The sequence below is a fragment of the Larus michahellis genome, chromosome 3 (genome assembly GCF_964199755.1).
Source record: "Larus michahellis chromosome 3, bLarMic1.1, whole genome shotgun sequence".
Lineage (NCBI taxonomy): Eukaryota > Metazoa > Chordata > Aves > Charadriiformes > Laridae > Larus > Larus michahellis.
In genome coordinates this window covers 24,452,252-24,467,848 of record NC_133898.1, presented here as the reverse complement: position 1 = coordinate 24,467,848, position 15,597 = coordinate 24,452,252, and the positions used below count along the sequence as shown (strand labels likewise).

Here is a 15,597-nt window from a genome sequence, read left to right as displayed (position 1 = left end):
TTGTGAGATTGTCTGGTCCCATCCCCCTACCCCAAGCTGGGAGTGCAAAGGGCTGGACTGCCTTAGGTCAGGTTGTTCAGGGCCACGTGCAGCTGAGGTTTGAATATCTCCAAGAATGGAGATCCAACAGGCTCTCTGGATTATTTTTTTTTCCCTAATAGCTAATCAGGATTTTCTGTGTTGCAACTTGTTTGTTGCCTCTTGTCCTGTTGCTGCACACTTGTGAGAAGGGCTGGATTATATTTTGTCCGTATCCCCCCTGATTTAACACGGAATTGCTGAGGGAAGAGCTGGATATGAGAATTGCAAGGGTAGTAAATGGAGAACTACAAATAGGAAATAGTATAAAAATAAAAATGTCAGTAGACAAGCTGTCTTGGGCTTTATTTCTAAAAGCCAAAAAAATCCAGACCTTAGAATACGTAGACATAGAATATAAAGAAGATCATATTATAAAAATGGAAAAAATATCCAATTTTTGCATCTGAATCAGCATATTTTTATTTTAATATACTCATTGACAGAGGACTCCTTTTTATACTGTGAAAGTGGGTTTTTATGTAGTATTTTAGAAAAGGGCTAGTCTGGCACTAGCTACAGTTGCTAGCAGCCTATAATGCTGGCTCTGTGTTTAGAAAATGATGGTAATTTATTACAAAGAGACTTTTATTCTAGTATTTTTAGCTCACAGTCGAGTGTTTAATGAATCTCTGCTTGGGCTCATTGAATTTTTGTTCTCCCCTCCCCCTGCCTCATTTTAACCGTTAAGGTACTGCTATTCTTGCTGCAATTCCAAAAGCTGCACTTGGTCTGCTAAATAGTGAACTTATTCACAAGGTGCTGTGCCTGAGAGCGAAAACGATCTGAAGACTTTCTGTAGAAGCCACCAAAGACTAGACATGTATGAGTCTCATGATCAGAAAAGGCAACCGAATGATTGAGGGTGGCTGGTAAGCTAAAGCTGATAGTTCAAAACTGACCAAAATATGTTATATCTCTAGGTGCCCCACTGAAAATGACATGTTCAGTGAAACCAGGCAGACTCTTAAACTCTTCGTCTATTCTCAAGAACAGTTTGCTGAGTCTTCCTGGAGAATAATCTGCCTCCAGATTCAGAGTGTAGTGTTTGAAAGTGGCAGGAGACAGTACAATGATACGGCTTTTCCTTCCACAGAGATGTCATCAGAAATCTCTGGTTTGCTTTCTGCCATAGCAGTCTTTGCCTTCTGTGACTCAAGTGAATATGGAATGAGAAGGTTTGCAAGAAAGTGGGATTTCCATTCCTAAAACAAATTTTAAATATTTTTTTGGTTTAGATGTCATCTCTTTCCTGTCCCGCGAAACAGTTGCACATGACAGTATTGTGCAAGTTACCTTCCACGAGCTTCCTCCTGGCTCCAGAGGAACCAGTGTTAAGAATAAAAATGCATTACTTGCTTATGAGTTCTTCCTGTTCCAGTTTCCTATTTTTGAGACTCAAAGGCACTAACTGGTACCCATTGTGGTTTTCCACTAACTGTGAATAGTTGTACTCGCCTCTTACTCCATCAAGTCATGCCTTTCCGAAACTGTTTTGTCTGCGTACAAGTTGCTTTACTCACAAAATCTATTATTATATTGTATAACACAGGGCTGTGCCCAAGTAGGGGTTTTCAGGTTTTGGTCACTTCCCTGTAGCAGAAGCAGAAATCTTGAGGTGAAAATTTGCTGCTACCAGCAAATCTGATTTGCAAAAATCTATGATTTTTGAAGAATGTAGAATGGGGTGGGATCTTGTAATTAACAACTTTTTCGTCATCACCATGGAAGGGTCTTGGAGGAGTTTTGGAGCGGTTGGGTTTTCAGAGCCTGCTTCAATGAAGCCTCCTCCACCAGTTGCCAGATAGCTGCTGCAAAATTAATGGTCATGGCAAAAACTTGCCTGTGTTTTCCTCAAGCAGTGGGTTGCTTAATTGTATACTGGCACTACAGGGACAAGTTGTCTCTGTAACGTATTTAATTAGCCTTTCCTAACACTTTTAAGAAGACTCTTGTAGTATTCTAGGAATAAAAACTGGACAGGTTATTCTACAAGAGAAGGCTCATTATATAAATGAGTGGATCCTTCTTCTCAACTCAAGAGCACGCCCTCCTGTAAGTTCTTAAATGCTTTATCCAGCTTTAAATGATCCGTAAGCCTGCTCTGTTTCAGGAGCAGAGATGTTATCCCACAGCACGTTAGACTCCTCTCCAGTGGGAGAACATTTGAGTTTTATTTGCAGACATCAAATTTTGCTTGGACTAGTCTTCAGGACCGCATTGGAAGAATATAATTAATCTTTGTTATTTCTGGGAACAAAATGAGTCTTCCTTTTTTTGGGTACAGTGCATCAGGAAGATCATACTGGGTGAGAAGTAGTATGTACATTGCACTGATTATTTTTTTCGGGTCTCTGAATTTTGTGTGTGCTTGATTTGAAGTTGCTGGCTTTTGATGATGTGTGCAGCTCATAAACGTTCTGAGACACACTTAAAAAAATTGGGTTCAAATACTCCAGCCATGCCTTTGAAGATGTAGGAGCAAACTGTTTTACTAATGGTGGCTTTAGATTGCTAATTCTTGAACCGTCTTTAAGTCAAGTAAGAAGTGGGTTTCCATCATATGTGCTGGTCCCAAAATAAACTTGGCTGGATTTCTTTAAATGTGAAACAAAAATGTATTAAGGGGGCGGAGCTGAGTGTTAATGTTGGATGGTTTTCCTTGTATTAAGGTGTTCTAGTTAACTTCTTGCATTGCTGAAGTCTGTCACTTGGAACTGTTGGCCCTTCTTATACCTTCTGCTTAACTATCTCCAAAGAGGAGCTTACTGGCCGCTTGTTCACTTAAATCTTCAGAGTCTTCTTTCACTTTTCATGTGTAATTACTTTTAATGAGACTCAGAAGCTGCGTCTGTGGCTGGGAGATGTATTTTTTAGCTTTCCATGAAATCGTTCACTTGGGTGAACAGAAGAGAAGCTATGCCAAACCTTTTCCTTGTGCTAATGGCAAAAGTTATTTTTAATGCTTGCTTTCCCACCTTCTCTAAGTGAATGGATTAGCTCTTTATTTTTAAACACCATAGTGTTGGGTGGATACTATTCAAATCTTTTTTTTTACTCTGTCATGGTATTTACTAGTCCTATGCTATTTCCTAATGGGCGGTGCTGTACACTTCATAGCAGTATTTCTTCTGAGTTGTTAAACACCAATTCAAAGGACAACCATTATGTATTGTAGCAAAGAAATGTGAAGCCTTGCGTGTGAAATGCAATGACGAAGATGAAATGAGTTGTATGTGAGGAAAACTGAAGTGCAGGGGAGACACTGCTGAGGAGATCAATATACAAGTAGAAAATAGGTTAATCATTTGGGGAGGAGATTAAAACATTAGGAGCTGTTTTTAGAAGACAATATATAAGCAACTGTAATGCAAGAAGATTATTTTAAAATAAAGCAAAACAAGAAATGCTGAAGTTGATTAGTAGAAATACTTCATAGAAAGTATATTTATATCCTTATATCAATATAGAGATAAATACTTAAGACTTACACTCACTTAAGTAGAAATACTACAGAAAGGAGATCTGGCTATAGTATTAATGTCAGTAAACCATCCCTGTGGTGTCTTCAAAGGCATGTGGCTTCAGAGAATTGCTGGTGTGGTTCTCCAAGAGGGGTTGTGATGCCAGGAGGGAAGGAAGACCCCAGATGGCCATAGCAGACATGAAAATTGCCAACACTGTTAATGTTGTGAGGCTCTGTTTATCAAATGGGCCAATCTCTGATGTGTTATGGCTACTGGCATGATAGTTTAAGGTCACTTTTTTATAAGTTTTCTTTAAATTCTTAATTTTAGAATTTTAAAGGCAAAACCTCGGGTCCCGCCTACAACAGTAAGTATGCTCACCATCCCAGTTAACTTACCGCTACATGTGGGTCAGCAATCTAGAAATGCTTCTGAGCAAACTATACTGCTTTTCTCTCTCCTGTGCTGCTGTTGCTATTCCCGTGTGACAGAAGGGGACCATTGGATCAGTATATGGCACTTTCTGCTCCAGATAAATGATGGATACCATAAGGCTTGAACCAGGATAGCTGCCTAAACAAAATGCATGCTATGCAACAAAAATATATTGGTGTAACTGTCGTGTAGACAGGACACAGACACTTCATGGTAGTTTTGCGCAGATCAGGTTTATTACAGTGTGCTTGCACATCTAGCAGTGGGTCAGGACACTGTTGTAATGTTACACGTGTACTAACCGCAAAGACAGTCTTGAGTTAATTTATTCCAAGCACTATGAAATCCACAGTATCCAGACTTGAGAGCAAAGGAGAAGTGATTTGGAAAGTAACGAGAAATGAAAGGAAGAAAGAAAGGTTTCAGTTTAGCCTCCTGGTTGTGTTCTGCAGGCATTGCAGCAAGTTTGGAGGATAGCAAGATGTCTTTGCATGTACTTGTGTGAAGCCGTCCCAAATATGTGGGGTAGCACATAAGAAGGCAATGAATGATCATGCTGAATTTTCAGATAGCACCGTGAGCTAACTGCAGGTGGGGATCAGCATATCCATGCTGAATAAGAAATGGGTAGATTGAGAAAAGATGTTGAAGGCCAAGCTTCTCTGTGAAGGAGCAAAGAAGACCAGGAGAGGGTAGAGATCAGGTCAGTAAAGGAATCTTTGCATCAGCTTCTGAACAAATGTGAGCAGGGTGTCAAGCACCGCTACATCGTCTTCTCTGTTGTTAGTACAGAAGATGGGCTAGTTAAAATCTGCATGATGATATTTTTCCAGCTAATATCTACGGTCTAGTTGAGGTAGAAGAAAATGGAGATACAGCTTTGTAGTTGTGATAAAAATTGATGATGGGATATAAGAAATGTTATGTGGGCCAAGATGAGTATTTGAACAGAAGGCAGAATGTTAACTATCAGTACTAACAAAAACTTAATAGTTTTTTGAGTTGGTTTGAAAACTTACTTGGAAGAACCAAGGGAATATTCTTACTCTGTTAAAGAAAGCCTCAAACAGGCTAGCTTCAGCTTTATTCTTTGAGTGCTCTGTTGGGAAGGTTTTCTCTACAGGAGATGGGTCAGGGATGGGTTGGGTAGGTCAGAGGTGTCTGGAAATGTTACTGATGAGAAGCTGTAAAAATACTAGTGTGAACTGTTCCTCAAAGCAGAAGTATAATGAAAAATTGCACTTTAGGACACTGTTCTCATAAAGAATTATGTGGAATTCCCTCAGAAAAATCTCCTTCAAGCAGCTGTTTGTATCACTTCTGTTGCTGGTTAAACATGAGAGATCATATTGCACACCCCAAACTTGTATGGTAGACCTGATATCAAATTGTCGTACAACTTCCTTCCATCTGCAAATCCAGAAATTTCTTGGAAAGCTCTGAATCAGACACTTGCCATGAAAACTTCTACCTCTCTTGCTAATGGACGGGTCTTGCTTTGTGGCTTTTTTCTTTAAATTTAATCCCTAGCTGGCTCTACTTCTTGATAGTTGAACTGAAAATACTAAATGAAGCTATATACCATTTATACTAAAAACTAGGAAGCTAAAACTAGAAGGAAAACAACTGTGGATGTTTTATCAAGGCCATACTGGAATCTTTCAAAATGCACTTGTGTTTTTTTGTGACCTGGTAGTTCTTCCAGGCAATTCAACCTTAATTGATGTGGGTTTATATGTATGTTTTTAAAATTGTTCTGGGCAAAACCAAAATATGGAAAAGACAAAATATTGTACCTGCTGTGTCATATTGGTGTGCAGGTTTGTGTAGTAAATGGATTTCAGTCTTCTGTGTTACACTTAATTTTATCTTTGTTTTTGCAGGAAATAATGAAAAAAGTGTGCCACAACTCCTGATCAGAGACCTGAAATTTGAGAAGAAGTCATTAGCTAAGCTCATGTTTTCTCCTGATCAAGAAAATCATCCATCAAAAGCACCAGTAAAATATGGTGAACTGATTGTATTAGGGTAAGTGTTTGTATCTTGGCTGGAAGTGGGAATGAAGGTAGAATTCCAGGGTGCGTTTAAAGCAGATAAAATGCAGGTTACTGTGGGAGATGGTCCCACAACCTCTCATTTGAACTCCCTCTCTTGTGGTGTATCTAATGAGTGTGCAACTGATCAGCTTTTCTTTGGTAGCTGATCTCATGTCAGGGAGGCACTGTACTGCAGTACGCGTAGCTTTTTGTGACAGCGTGAGTATGGAGGTAGAGCTCTAAACAGCTGAGTAGGTGCAAGTTTGGGTTTGACTCTTGTGTTCTTCCCAGGTAAGTGTTTCATGACAGAGGCAGCCAGTTTGTGAAGGCTTTCCAAATTGGTTTCAGGTTGTGACCAGACAGATGACTAATGTGGTAATGTGGAAGGAGGTGTTCCCTAAAACTTCCAAGTAAAATGAAAGGAGTTTTATAAGAATATGGTTGCTGACTCTATAATATTCAAGTGCAAACAGAAGATTTTAATAAAGCAAGTTTGCTGGCTGGCCTATTTATGTTGACACAATCAAAGTGAGGGTCTGAGGGTTTTCTAATGGGTTAAATTGGGGTCTCAGAGGACAGCATATCTGTTTCTTATGGGGCTTTATTTCAACCAAAACTCTCTAAAATACTAGCTCTCCACCAGGGTTGGTGAGTATTTAGAATATTTCATGTACTGTGTGATCACATCACTTAGTGATAAAGCTACAGATATATAACCTTACTTGTTTCATGAAGTGTATAACCTTAGTTGTTTTCATGTTTGGGGCTTGAGTCTCTTTCACTTATCAGTAGTAGTGTTGAGGTTAATCTGGGTAGCATTCCTTGCCCTACAGGCTGTGTGTGTATATGCTGTAATTCCGTAGGCATATTTCAATATCGTGTGAATCAATTCTCAGATTTAAATAGATATGATTAATTGGAAATCTGTAATTATTAATACCATACTAATTAAGAAGACTTTGTGCTTAGAATGGGAATTCCTGTGGGTCTGTATCTCCTGAGAAGCTAAGTAACACAGGAAGATGGACTTTGTTCTTTTTCTGTGTTTTTTTTGATAGGTACAATGGGTCTCTCCCAAATGGAGATAGAGGAAGAAGAAAAAGTAGGTTTGCTTTATTTAAAAGGCCCAAGGCAAATGGGGTGAAACCTAGCACTGTGCATATTGCCTGCACCCCTCAAGCAGCAAAGGTAAGCTGGATTTGTCTAGTTAAGTCTTATTTCTCCTGGGGCTGTCTAAAGAGTTCAGTGAAGTCTGCTGTTATGCTGAGATGAAATGATGTAGAAAGCATGAAATTCTGTCTGTGAAAAGAATGGTTCATGTTTATCCAAGGTTTTTTTGGTACCTGTCAGGGTTAGCAAGAAACCGTTCAGCAAGAACAAATCTGATGCCTAGTCCTTGCTGTGTCCAGAAAGACAAATGTTTATATTTGAAACATGAATGTTCAGGGCACAGGCTAGTCATGTAAAACACTTTCTGTTTTGTTTTCCTTCCAAACTCACTACAGACATCTGTTCTAGCCTTCCTGTTTTCACACTCATTCATACTTTAAGGCTAACTTTTCTTCACACGGGGCTGACTTCTAAATGATCCTTTGCCACAGCTCTGTGTGCACTTGCTACTCTGTCCGGTGGGTAGGAGTTCCCCAGGGACAAGGACAGGTGGGTTTTGCAGGACACATTTTATACTGCTTGTAATCAAGTTCAGAGTTCCCATTAAGAAGCAGTAAAGGAAGGGCTCAGGTCCTGAAGTTGAATTGTATTTCATGTGAAAACTAACATGTTATAGCTATTCTATTATAGCTAAGGCATTATCGTAAAATACAAGATCAGGCCCTTGAACAAATACAGTAGTGTTAAGTGTTTGACTCCCTGAATACCTTGACACTTAAGAATATTGATTCCTGAATTCAGGGTATGGCATAAAGTATTCTGAAATCAAAAGTATTTTGCTGACTAAAGTTACTGTAATAGAATTACATCTCTGGGAGATCTGTGAAAGGAACATTTATTTTTGCTAATTCTTTATGGTCTTCAAGTAAGTGCTGTTTAGTGTTCAGTTCCTAGTAGGTAGTTGCAGAATGAAAATCTAGAAATCCAGATTACTTTGATACAGCTTCTGCAACCTGTGCTGAGTTTCTCCCATCTTACCCTGTTCACCACCAGTGCTTGTTATGTTTTTTGTCTATGTATCTTATTAATCATCACTGATTTTAGTGTGAACTGGGATCCTGTTTTTAGAGTGAAGTCCCTAAGGTTTTGGGTTTTTTTTTTGTCCTCGCTTTGCTCTTGGAGAAGTTCAAGCTGAGAAGGCCATGTAGGTGTTACATTCAGTTTTAGCCTTTGCACTCAGTTGTTTTGGGGTTTTTTTTTTGTGTCAAGGCCAGCATTGCTTTCACACAAAGCATGACTAATAATATGATTTGGTTACGTGTATTTTGTTGCAGCAAGCGGTAAAGGGACCAGTTTGGTCTGTTGCTGAATCAATCCTGCAGCTTTTTAAATGGCTGGGACTGTTTTTTTGTGAATTTTAACTACAGGTGTGTCACTAACAACCATCTGCCTTAATGCATTAATTGAGCAGAACAAGAGCCTGGTTATATATATTTTCTGCTTTGCTGCTGCATTCAGAGTTATTGTTCATTTGTTGAATAATATTTGGCATTTTTTCCATAGGCAATAAGTAATAAGGACCAACACAGCATATCTTACACTTTGTCTCGGGCCCAGACAGTGGTAGTTGAATATACACATGACAGCAACACAGATATGTTCCAGGTATGTGAAGTCAATATGATATATAAATGTCTTCTCACTTTTGGTTGTTTCTAATAAGACATCCTCTCAACAGGCTCTTTCCTTCAGACCCAAAAGTTTGCATATGTTGCTTTCTGTGCTTTATTATTCAGAGACATTTAATTCTGTTTGTTCCTAAGGATGTATATCTGTGCATCTCTCTTAGGCTTGGTCAGAGGTGAAAGCTGGTTTTGTGTGACTAATACACAGGATTATGGTTTTGCCTTTGATTGCTGGTCTGCAAGTCACGTAACCTGTCTCCTAGTCCCTTCTTGCAAAATGAAGAATAAAGTGCATGGTTCTTTTTAAGCACTTGGAACTTTGCTTCTAGCATTTACGAAGGGATTTGGGATCAGCTAGTTGGAGACAGGGTAGAAGAAATACAGTGTGAAAATACAGAAAAGCTTTTGACACAACTAATATGAAAAATCCCCCTAACTCCTTTAAGCAAACCCAGAAATAAGTCTAAAGCACTGGGAGGTGTGGAGAGAGGAGGCCCAATTCTGATGTGCTGGCAGTTCAGAGCAACTTTGCTGCAGTTCCTGTGTGTATGAGAAGGAACCACAAACACATTTGCAGCTGTGGTGTGCGCTCATATCTTATAATTGTTTCCTGTTTTTTTTCTCAAAAGGCAGGGTTTTGTTTTGGGGATTTTTTTTATTGTGTGCTTTGTTCCTTCCGATTCCTGAACTGATCTTGCATTGATTTGGTGGTTGTCACTAATTTATGGCAAGGAGTTTTGCTGTCACAGCATTTAGCTGTGACGCCACTGCAGGATCTAAGGAGGTAGGAGGTGTTGATAAGTGGTGGAGGAAGCTGCTGTGCAACTGCAAGTACCTGCAACAGAGCAAAAGGGCTGTAATGACCTAACTGCAGCATAAGCTATTGTTTGTGTAAGTGTTCTCTCTTCCGGCGTGCTGCGGCATGTATGCTGCTCTAAAATCGCCAGCGGCAGTCCCTGTGTATGATGCGTTATCCTGCCTAAGAAGGAATAGAAAAATATATTCTGACAAAGCAGTTTCAGTCTCGTGAAAGCTCCTCATCCGGCCTTCACCAAAATGCACCTCAGGGTGTTGGGTCTCCTGCCCAGCAGTTAATTGATCTTAATATAACCAGCTATTTTATAAGAGGTTGTTGAGACCTCTGGAAGTGAGTGAAAGGTAATAGTGGGCTTTAAACCTGGCTACGTGAATGTTTGGGAGGGAGAGCAAGTCCAGAGGAGGCTATGAAGATGCTGAGAGGGCTGGAGCACCTCTGCTGTGAGGACAGGCTGAGAGAGTTGGGGCTGTTCAGCCTGGAGAAGAGAAGGCTCTGAGGAGACCTTAGAGCCCCTTCCAGTCCCTAAAGGGGCTACAGGAAAGCTGGGGAGGGACTCTGGATCAGGGAGTGGAGCGATAGGACAAGGGAGAACAGTTTTAAATCTACCCCCTTTCAGTTTAGATTAAATATGAGGAAGAAATTCTTTCCTGTGAGGGTGGTGAGACACTGGCCCAGGTTGCCCAGAGCAGCTGTGGCTGCCCCATCCCTGGAGGTGTTCAAGGCCAGGCTGGATGGGGCTTTGAGCAACCTGGTCTGGTGGGAGGTGTCCCTGGCCAGGGCAGGGGGGATTGGGGTCTTCAAGGTCCCTTCCAACCCAGACCATTCTAGGATGTAACTTCTTTTCATGCTTTATAAGGAAAAGGATGAGATGAGTTGACTGGAAAAGCAGTGAAACCCGTGGAATTCTGTCAAAGCTACTAGAGTTTTGTGGAACTGCGAAATTTATTCTTACATGCATCCAGAAAAGAAGGCACGGCTACTAGAAAAATCTGTTTGTAGTCAGTTGTTGTGTTCTGTGCATGTTAATGTAACCCCTCCTTGCCACAAACATCTTGTACCTGGTCTTTTCTAACAGATTTGCTGCTTCTCAGTGCCCCAGTGGAGCTGGGGAGGCAGCTCACAAAGTCTGATTTTCCTACATCTACACCTCCACCTTGTCTGCATCATTCAGAGTAGTCTGGGTGTGCAAAGTGACTGAATATCACTTTTCTTACATCTAACTACTGTTTCCTTGCTGGTTTTGGCACTGCTGCAGCTGGTCCAGCTCACCTGAGTGTAACCTTTCTGATGAGAAGAACTTCAATGGGAAATTGTCTCAGAATTGACTTAATTACATCGTTTTATTTCCCCTTCCTTCAGTTGGCTGTACTCAGCCTTCAGGATAACTTTGGTGTCATGGAGATGGAATAACTCATCAATTCAGATTAGGCTTTAGAAGCCTCAGTTTAGATTGGTGGAGGGGAATGCTTCAAACTGGAATGTCATGATTTTTTCTTATCACTTTTAAATGTTTTGAGTTTGTGAATATTTCTAGACCCAAAGGCAAACTTCTAAATGGGTTTGTGGGGTTTTTTTATCCCTTTCCAGATTGGTCGGTCAACGGAGAGTCCTATAGACTTTGTCGTGACAGATACAGTTCCTGGAAGTCAGAGTAATTCTGATACGCAGTCTGTGCAGAGCACTATATCAAGGTTTGCCTGCAGAATCATATGCGAGCGTAACCCTCCTTTTACAGCAAGAATATATGCTGCGGGATTTGACTCCTCAAAAAACATCTTTCTTGGGGTAAGGAAATTCTTTCTTTGTTCCTCCAAGTTTAGTGCAGGCTTATTTTTAAACCAATTCATAGCTCTGCTTCAACCAAATCAAAAGTTTTCATTGGTGTGATTTCTCTTAGGAGAAAGCTGCGAAGTGGAAGACATCAGATGGGCAAATGGATGGACTAACCACAAATGGAGTTCTTGTAATGCATCCCCGTAATGGATTTACAGAAGACTCCAAGCCAGGGGTGTGGAGAGAGATATCTGTGTGTGGGAATGTGTTCAGCCTCCGTGAAACCAGATCAGCTCAGCAGAGGGGAAAAATGGTAAGAGTAGTGACCGATGTTTTATGCAGCCTGTTGAAAATGGGTACAGCCATAAAGTGGTTGGGCATAAACAGAGGCTGGAATCTGCCTCATTCCGCGTAGAAGTCACCTCTGTAATTAGCTATGCTGACTTCTTACGTGTCCGTGTCCATGCATGAAGGTGTCTTGCTCAACCTGAATAACTGATAGTGTTTATCTGCAAACTCGTATTTAATTGCAGATCTAGACTGCTCTCCTACATTGACTTGCCAGTCTGCTGTGCTCATCTGCGCTGTCATAGTCATGAGCACACTTTAAAGAGTACTTTCCTGATTGAGTTTATGCTGTTAAGGTTTTCACGCGTTTCCTTTTCTATAGAATAATTATAGTTTTATTGACACGTGCCTATATACCTGGATATCCATTCCCACTTGGCATTTTGCATTTTTTTTTCTCTTGTTTCCAAAGCATTGATGACATTTCCAGGAGGGGGTTGGTTTTGGTATGACTTGGGATCAATTAGCAAAAAGAAATGCTACATGAACACTTAAATAAGTGATGCAGTTAGCTAGGAAGGCTGACAGCTGATGAGGAGAGGAAAGCTGTTTGTGAAGGTGTGTTTGAAGAAAACAGTCTAAGATGTGATGGAGGACTAAACAAGACTTGTCAAGAAGGTTTTTTTTTTTTAATTAAAAAAAAAAAAAAGAGGAGGGAGAAGCTGACACAGGGCATGCTACGCCTGTCTTGTATACGACAGTCAGGAGCTGCTTGAAACATTTTGTCTGTGTCTTCCAGGCCGATTTGTGTTATGAAAGTGCATTATGTTACTCTCCAGGTGACCTTAGGTGACATGTCTCTTTCTCTTTGTCCATCACCAGGTTGAGAACGAAACGAACCAGCTCCAAGATGGCTCTCTGATAGACCTGTGTGGAGCAACGCTGCTGTGGCGCACGGCGGAAGGGCTTTCACGCACTCCCACTGTCAAGCACCTGGAGGCGCTCAGGCAGGAAATAAATGCAGCAAGGCCCCAGTGTCCTGTGGGGTTTAACACCTTGGCGTTTCCCAGCATGAAGAGGAAAGATGTTGTAGACGAAAAGCAGCCGTGGGTGTATCTGAACTGTGGCCACGTGCATGGCTATCACAACTGGGGAAACAAAGAGGAAAGAGACGGCAAGGATCGGGAGTGTCCCATGTGCCGCTCTGTTGGCCCCTACGTGCCTCTGTGGCTTGGATGTGAAGCGGGATTTTATGTGGATGCAGGACCTCCAACTCACGCGTTCAGCCCGTGTGGACACGTGTGCTCAGAAAAGACAACTGCTTATTGGTCCCAAATTCCTCTTCCTCATGGTACCCACACTTTTCACGCCGCCTGTCCGTTCTGTGCGCATCAGCTGGCTGGTGAGCAAGGCTACATCAGACTCATTTTCCAAGGACCTCTTGACTAACACACGTGTTACCGAGGACTGCAGTAAACTGATAAGCTAAGCGATTCTGATTTTTAAACCAACTGTTTTTCGTATTCTCTGGGCTTTGCTGGTTTGCATTAAGATGAAGAATTTTGGGGGGGTTTTTTGTTACAACAAAAGTCTGGAAGAAACAGGGGGGGAGAAGGGGGAAACCCCCTGCTTTTTTTTTTTTTTAGTTAATAACTACTTCTGAAGAGGTGAAGGAAGCGTGGAGTGAACTTCAATGCCTTCCGTTCAGTGGTTTTGAATCACATGCCCACAGTGTTTGAAAGTTGTTTCATTCTTTTTGTATATGGAGGGTAAATAGTTCAAAGAACATTAGTTTACAGCTTGGATGCAAACGTTGTAAAATATAACGTGTATATTAACTCTTTTCTATTTATCTTTATTATTGAAAATACGTAGAATGTTTAGAGAGTAGCATGGTCATAGTGTGTTACATCCAGCGATTGGATGTGTAGAGTAGTTCTGGATGGAGAAGGACGTGAGATGGAAATGGTAGAAAAATCTTTTTTAATCTAAAATACTGAGTTCTTAGAATAGTTAAAATGCTTTTTAAACAAAGCTAATGCAAATTATGATGGCATAAAGGTGTGCTTTAACCATGTTGAAAGGTAGCTAAGAAGGACTTCTTAAAATGTCTTTTTGGTAGGACTGTACTTAAGATCTGGTTACAAGGAGAATATTTACCAGACTCTTTGAATATGCAACTTAGTCTAGATTAAGGATTTTTTCTCCCTTCATGCTAACACATCTCTTTATTTAGCGTTAGTGACATTTGTGAGGGTTTTCCCAATGCTAAACATTAACAAACCCAAAAGACGAGGCTCATTTTGTTCCTTGCTGGTTTTAGCAGGGGGGGTAGGTTGAGGGGAGAGGCAGATGTGGGGGAGCAGGGAGCAATTTGTGAATCGGCCGTGGTCACAACTTGTGTCAGGCTTCTTGGTCGGATGCTCTGCCTTTCATCTGACACGTGGGAACCGCAGGCTTCACGGGCTTGCCTTCACCCCACTGCGAGGTGCCGGTGCGCATCTGGGCCACACGCAGAACAAAGTTGAAGCCTGGTACCTACGGGATGGGCGTCTGTGTCCTGGCACCCTTCTGTGACTTGACACGGTTGGCGATCTGTTAGGGGAGAGCTGGGGCTGGGCTGGAGGCGGAGAGCTCGGTGCGGGATGCTTGTGCAAGATGGGCTCTAGTTAGCGGTTTCTCTCCGCTCTCCCCTCCCTCCCCTTCCTTTCCGTCTGTATCCACCAGAAAAGGCCAGTGCACTACATCCAGCTTTGCTGCTAACCCACTGTGCTTCATGGCAAACACACAAACCTGACCTTTTTAGGATTGAGTTGAGCTTTTTTTTGGCCAGCTTCATACCTTTTTTTCTTTTTCAAAATCCGTACTGTATAATTGACAGTAGCAAACTTCTATAGTTTATAGCATAGCTATAATTTTTTCCTTTCAAAGCCGTTCTAAAATTTTCTTGGTTTAAAGAGAAACCTATGTTGCTTAGATGTCATGAATTATTTACTTTGATTGTCAATTGTTTCTCCATTTTTAAAAAGAAATTATATATATTGTTTGGTTCACTCAGGAAATGCATGTGTCAGGAAACCTGTATTATAAGTTCAGTTAGCTGTCATGTACAAGTAACTGCTGTTACTCCCTTGCCATAGAAATATAACTGATTTTGACATTTTTCCAGATTATATGCATTAAGTAATGGAACTGATGCAGCAAGGAACCCCTGTATTGTAGTTGTTCTAATCATTTTATTCAAACTATATTATACTGTAGGTTAATTTTTATTTGCAAATTAATTTATTCAAAGTACGTGAGTAAACACTTTTCAAAAACAGGAATGCTGGGATTGTCTGTTGCTTTGTTCCCGAGGGATGGGGAAGGTGGCTGGAGATGGCCATTCTGCTGTCACGCAGGGGGTCTGTTCTGCGCTTGTGGATTAACATCACAGAAAAAGAAGTAACTCAAAAGCGTTTGCGTGTTGTCCCAGTCATGGATTTGAAGGGCTTCTTTCAGATGTGACCTTTCAATGTGTTTTATATTTAACCCTACGTTAACAAAGGCGAGATTCCTGTTCAAAAGACATAGTTAAATCATCTCTTCTCTTTAACTAAATGGCTGGGCTCTTGTAAAATGCCAAGAGCTCTTGATTCCATCTTCCACAAAATCGGATTGATGCGTCTTCTCTGGTTCTGATCTTGTTGACTATGGGGATATGAAAAATCAGAAAAAGACACGATGCTGGCTGCAAAGCAGTATGATTGTGAAAACAGACTGAGACCGGGATGGTGGTAGGCACATGGAAAGCGGTGTACTCTCCCCGTGTTGGATGCTGGTGTGGAGCCGATAGTGTACACCGCAGAAGAAGATGCAGCCCCAGCAGAACCGGCTGTTCCTCTGAGTAGCATTAGGCTAAGATAACC

The 15,597-nt window shown here is 41.1% G+C and overlaps 1 protein-coding gene across 4 annotated transcripts in view; it reads left to right on the top strand.

Moving 5' to 3' along the window:
• The window catches only part of PELI1 (pellino E3 ubiquitin protein ligase 1), a 46,534-nt gene extending 31,519 nt beyond the window's left edge, over nt 1-15,015 (top strand). For all 4 annotated transcript variants that reach the window (XM_074579237.1, XM_074579235.1, XM_074579238.1 and 1 more), the window contains 6 exons: nt 5,864-6,008; nt 7,075-7,204; nt 8,690-8,791; nt 11,216-11,413; nt 11,526-11,714; nt 12,572-15,015. In XM_074579237.1, the coding sequence (XP_074435338.1) occupies nt 5,938-6,008; nt 7,075-7,204; nt 8,690-8,791; nt 11,216-11,413; nt 11,526-11,714; nt 12,572-13,138 (1,257 nt within the window). In that variant the 5' untranslated portion in view covers nt 5,864-5,937 and the 3' untranslated portion in view covers nt 13,139-15,015. The remainder of the gene's footprint in view (nt 1-5,863; nt 6,009-7,074; nt 7,205-8,689; nt 8,792-11,215; nt 11,414-11,525; nt 11,715-12,571) is intronic.
• Nucleotides 15,016-15,597: the final 582 nt, after the last annotated feature.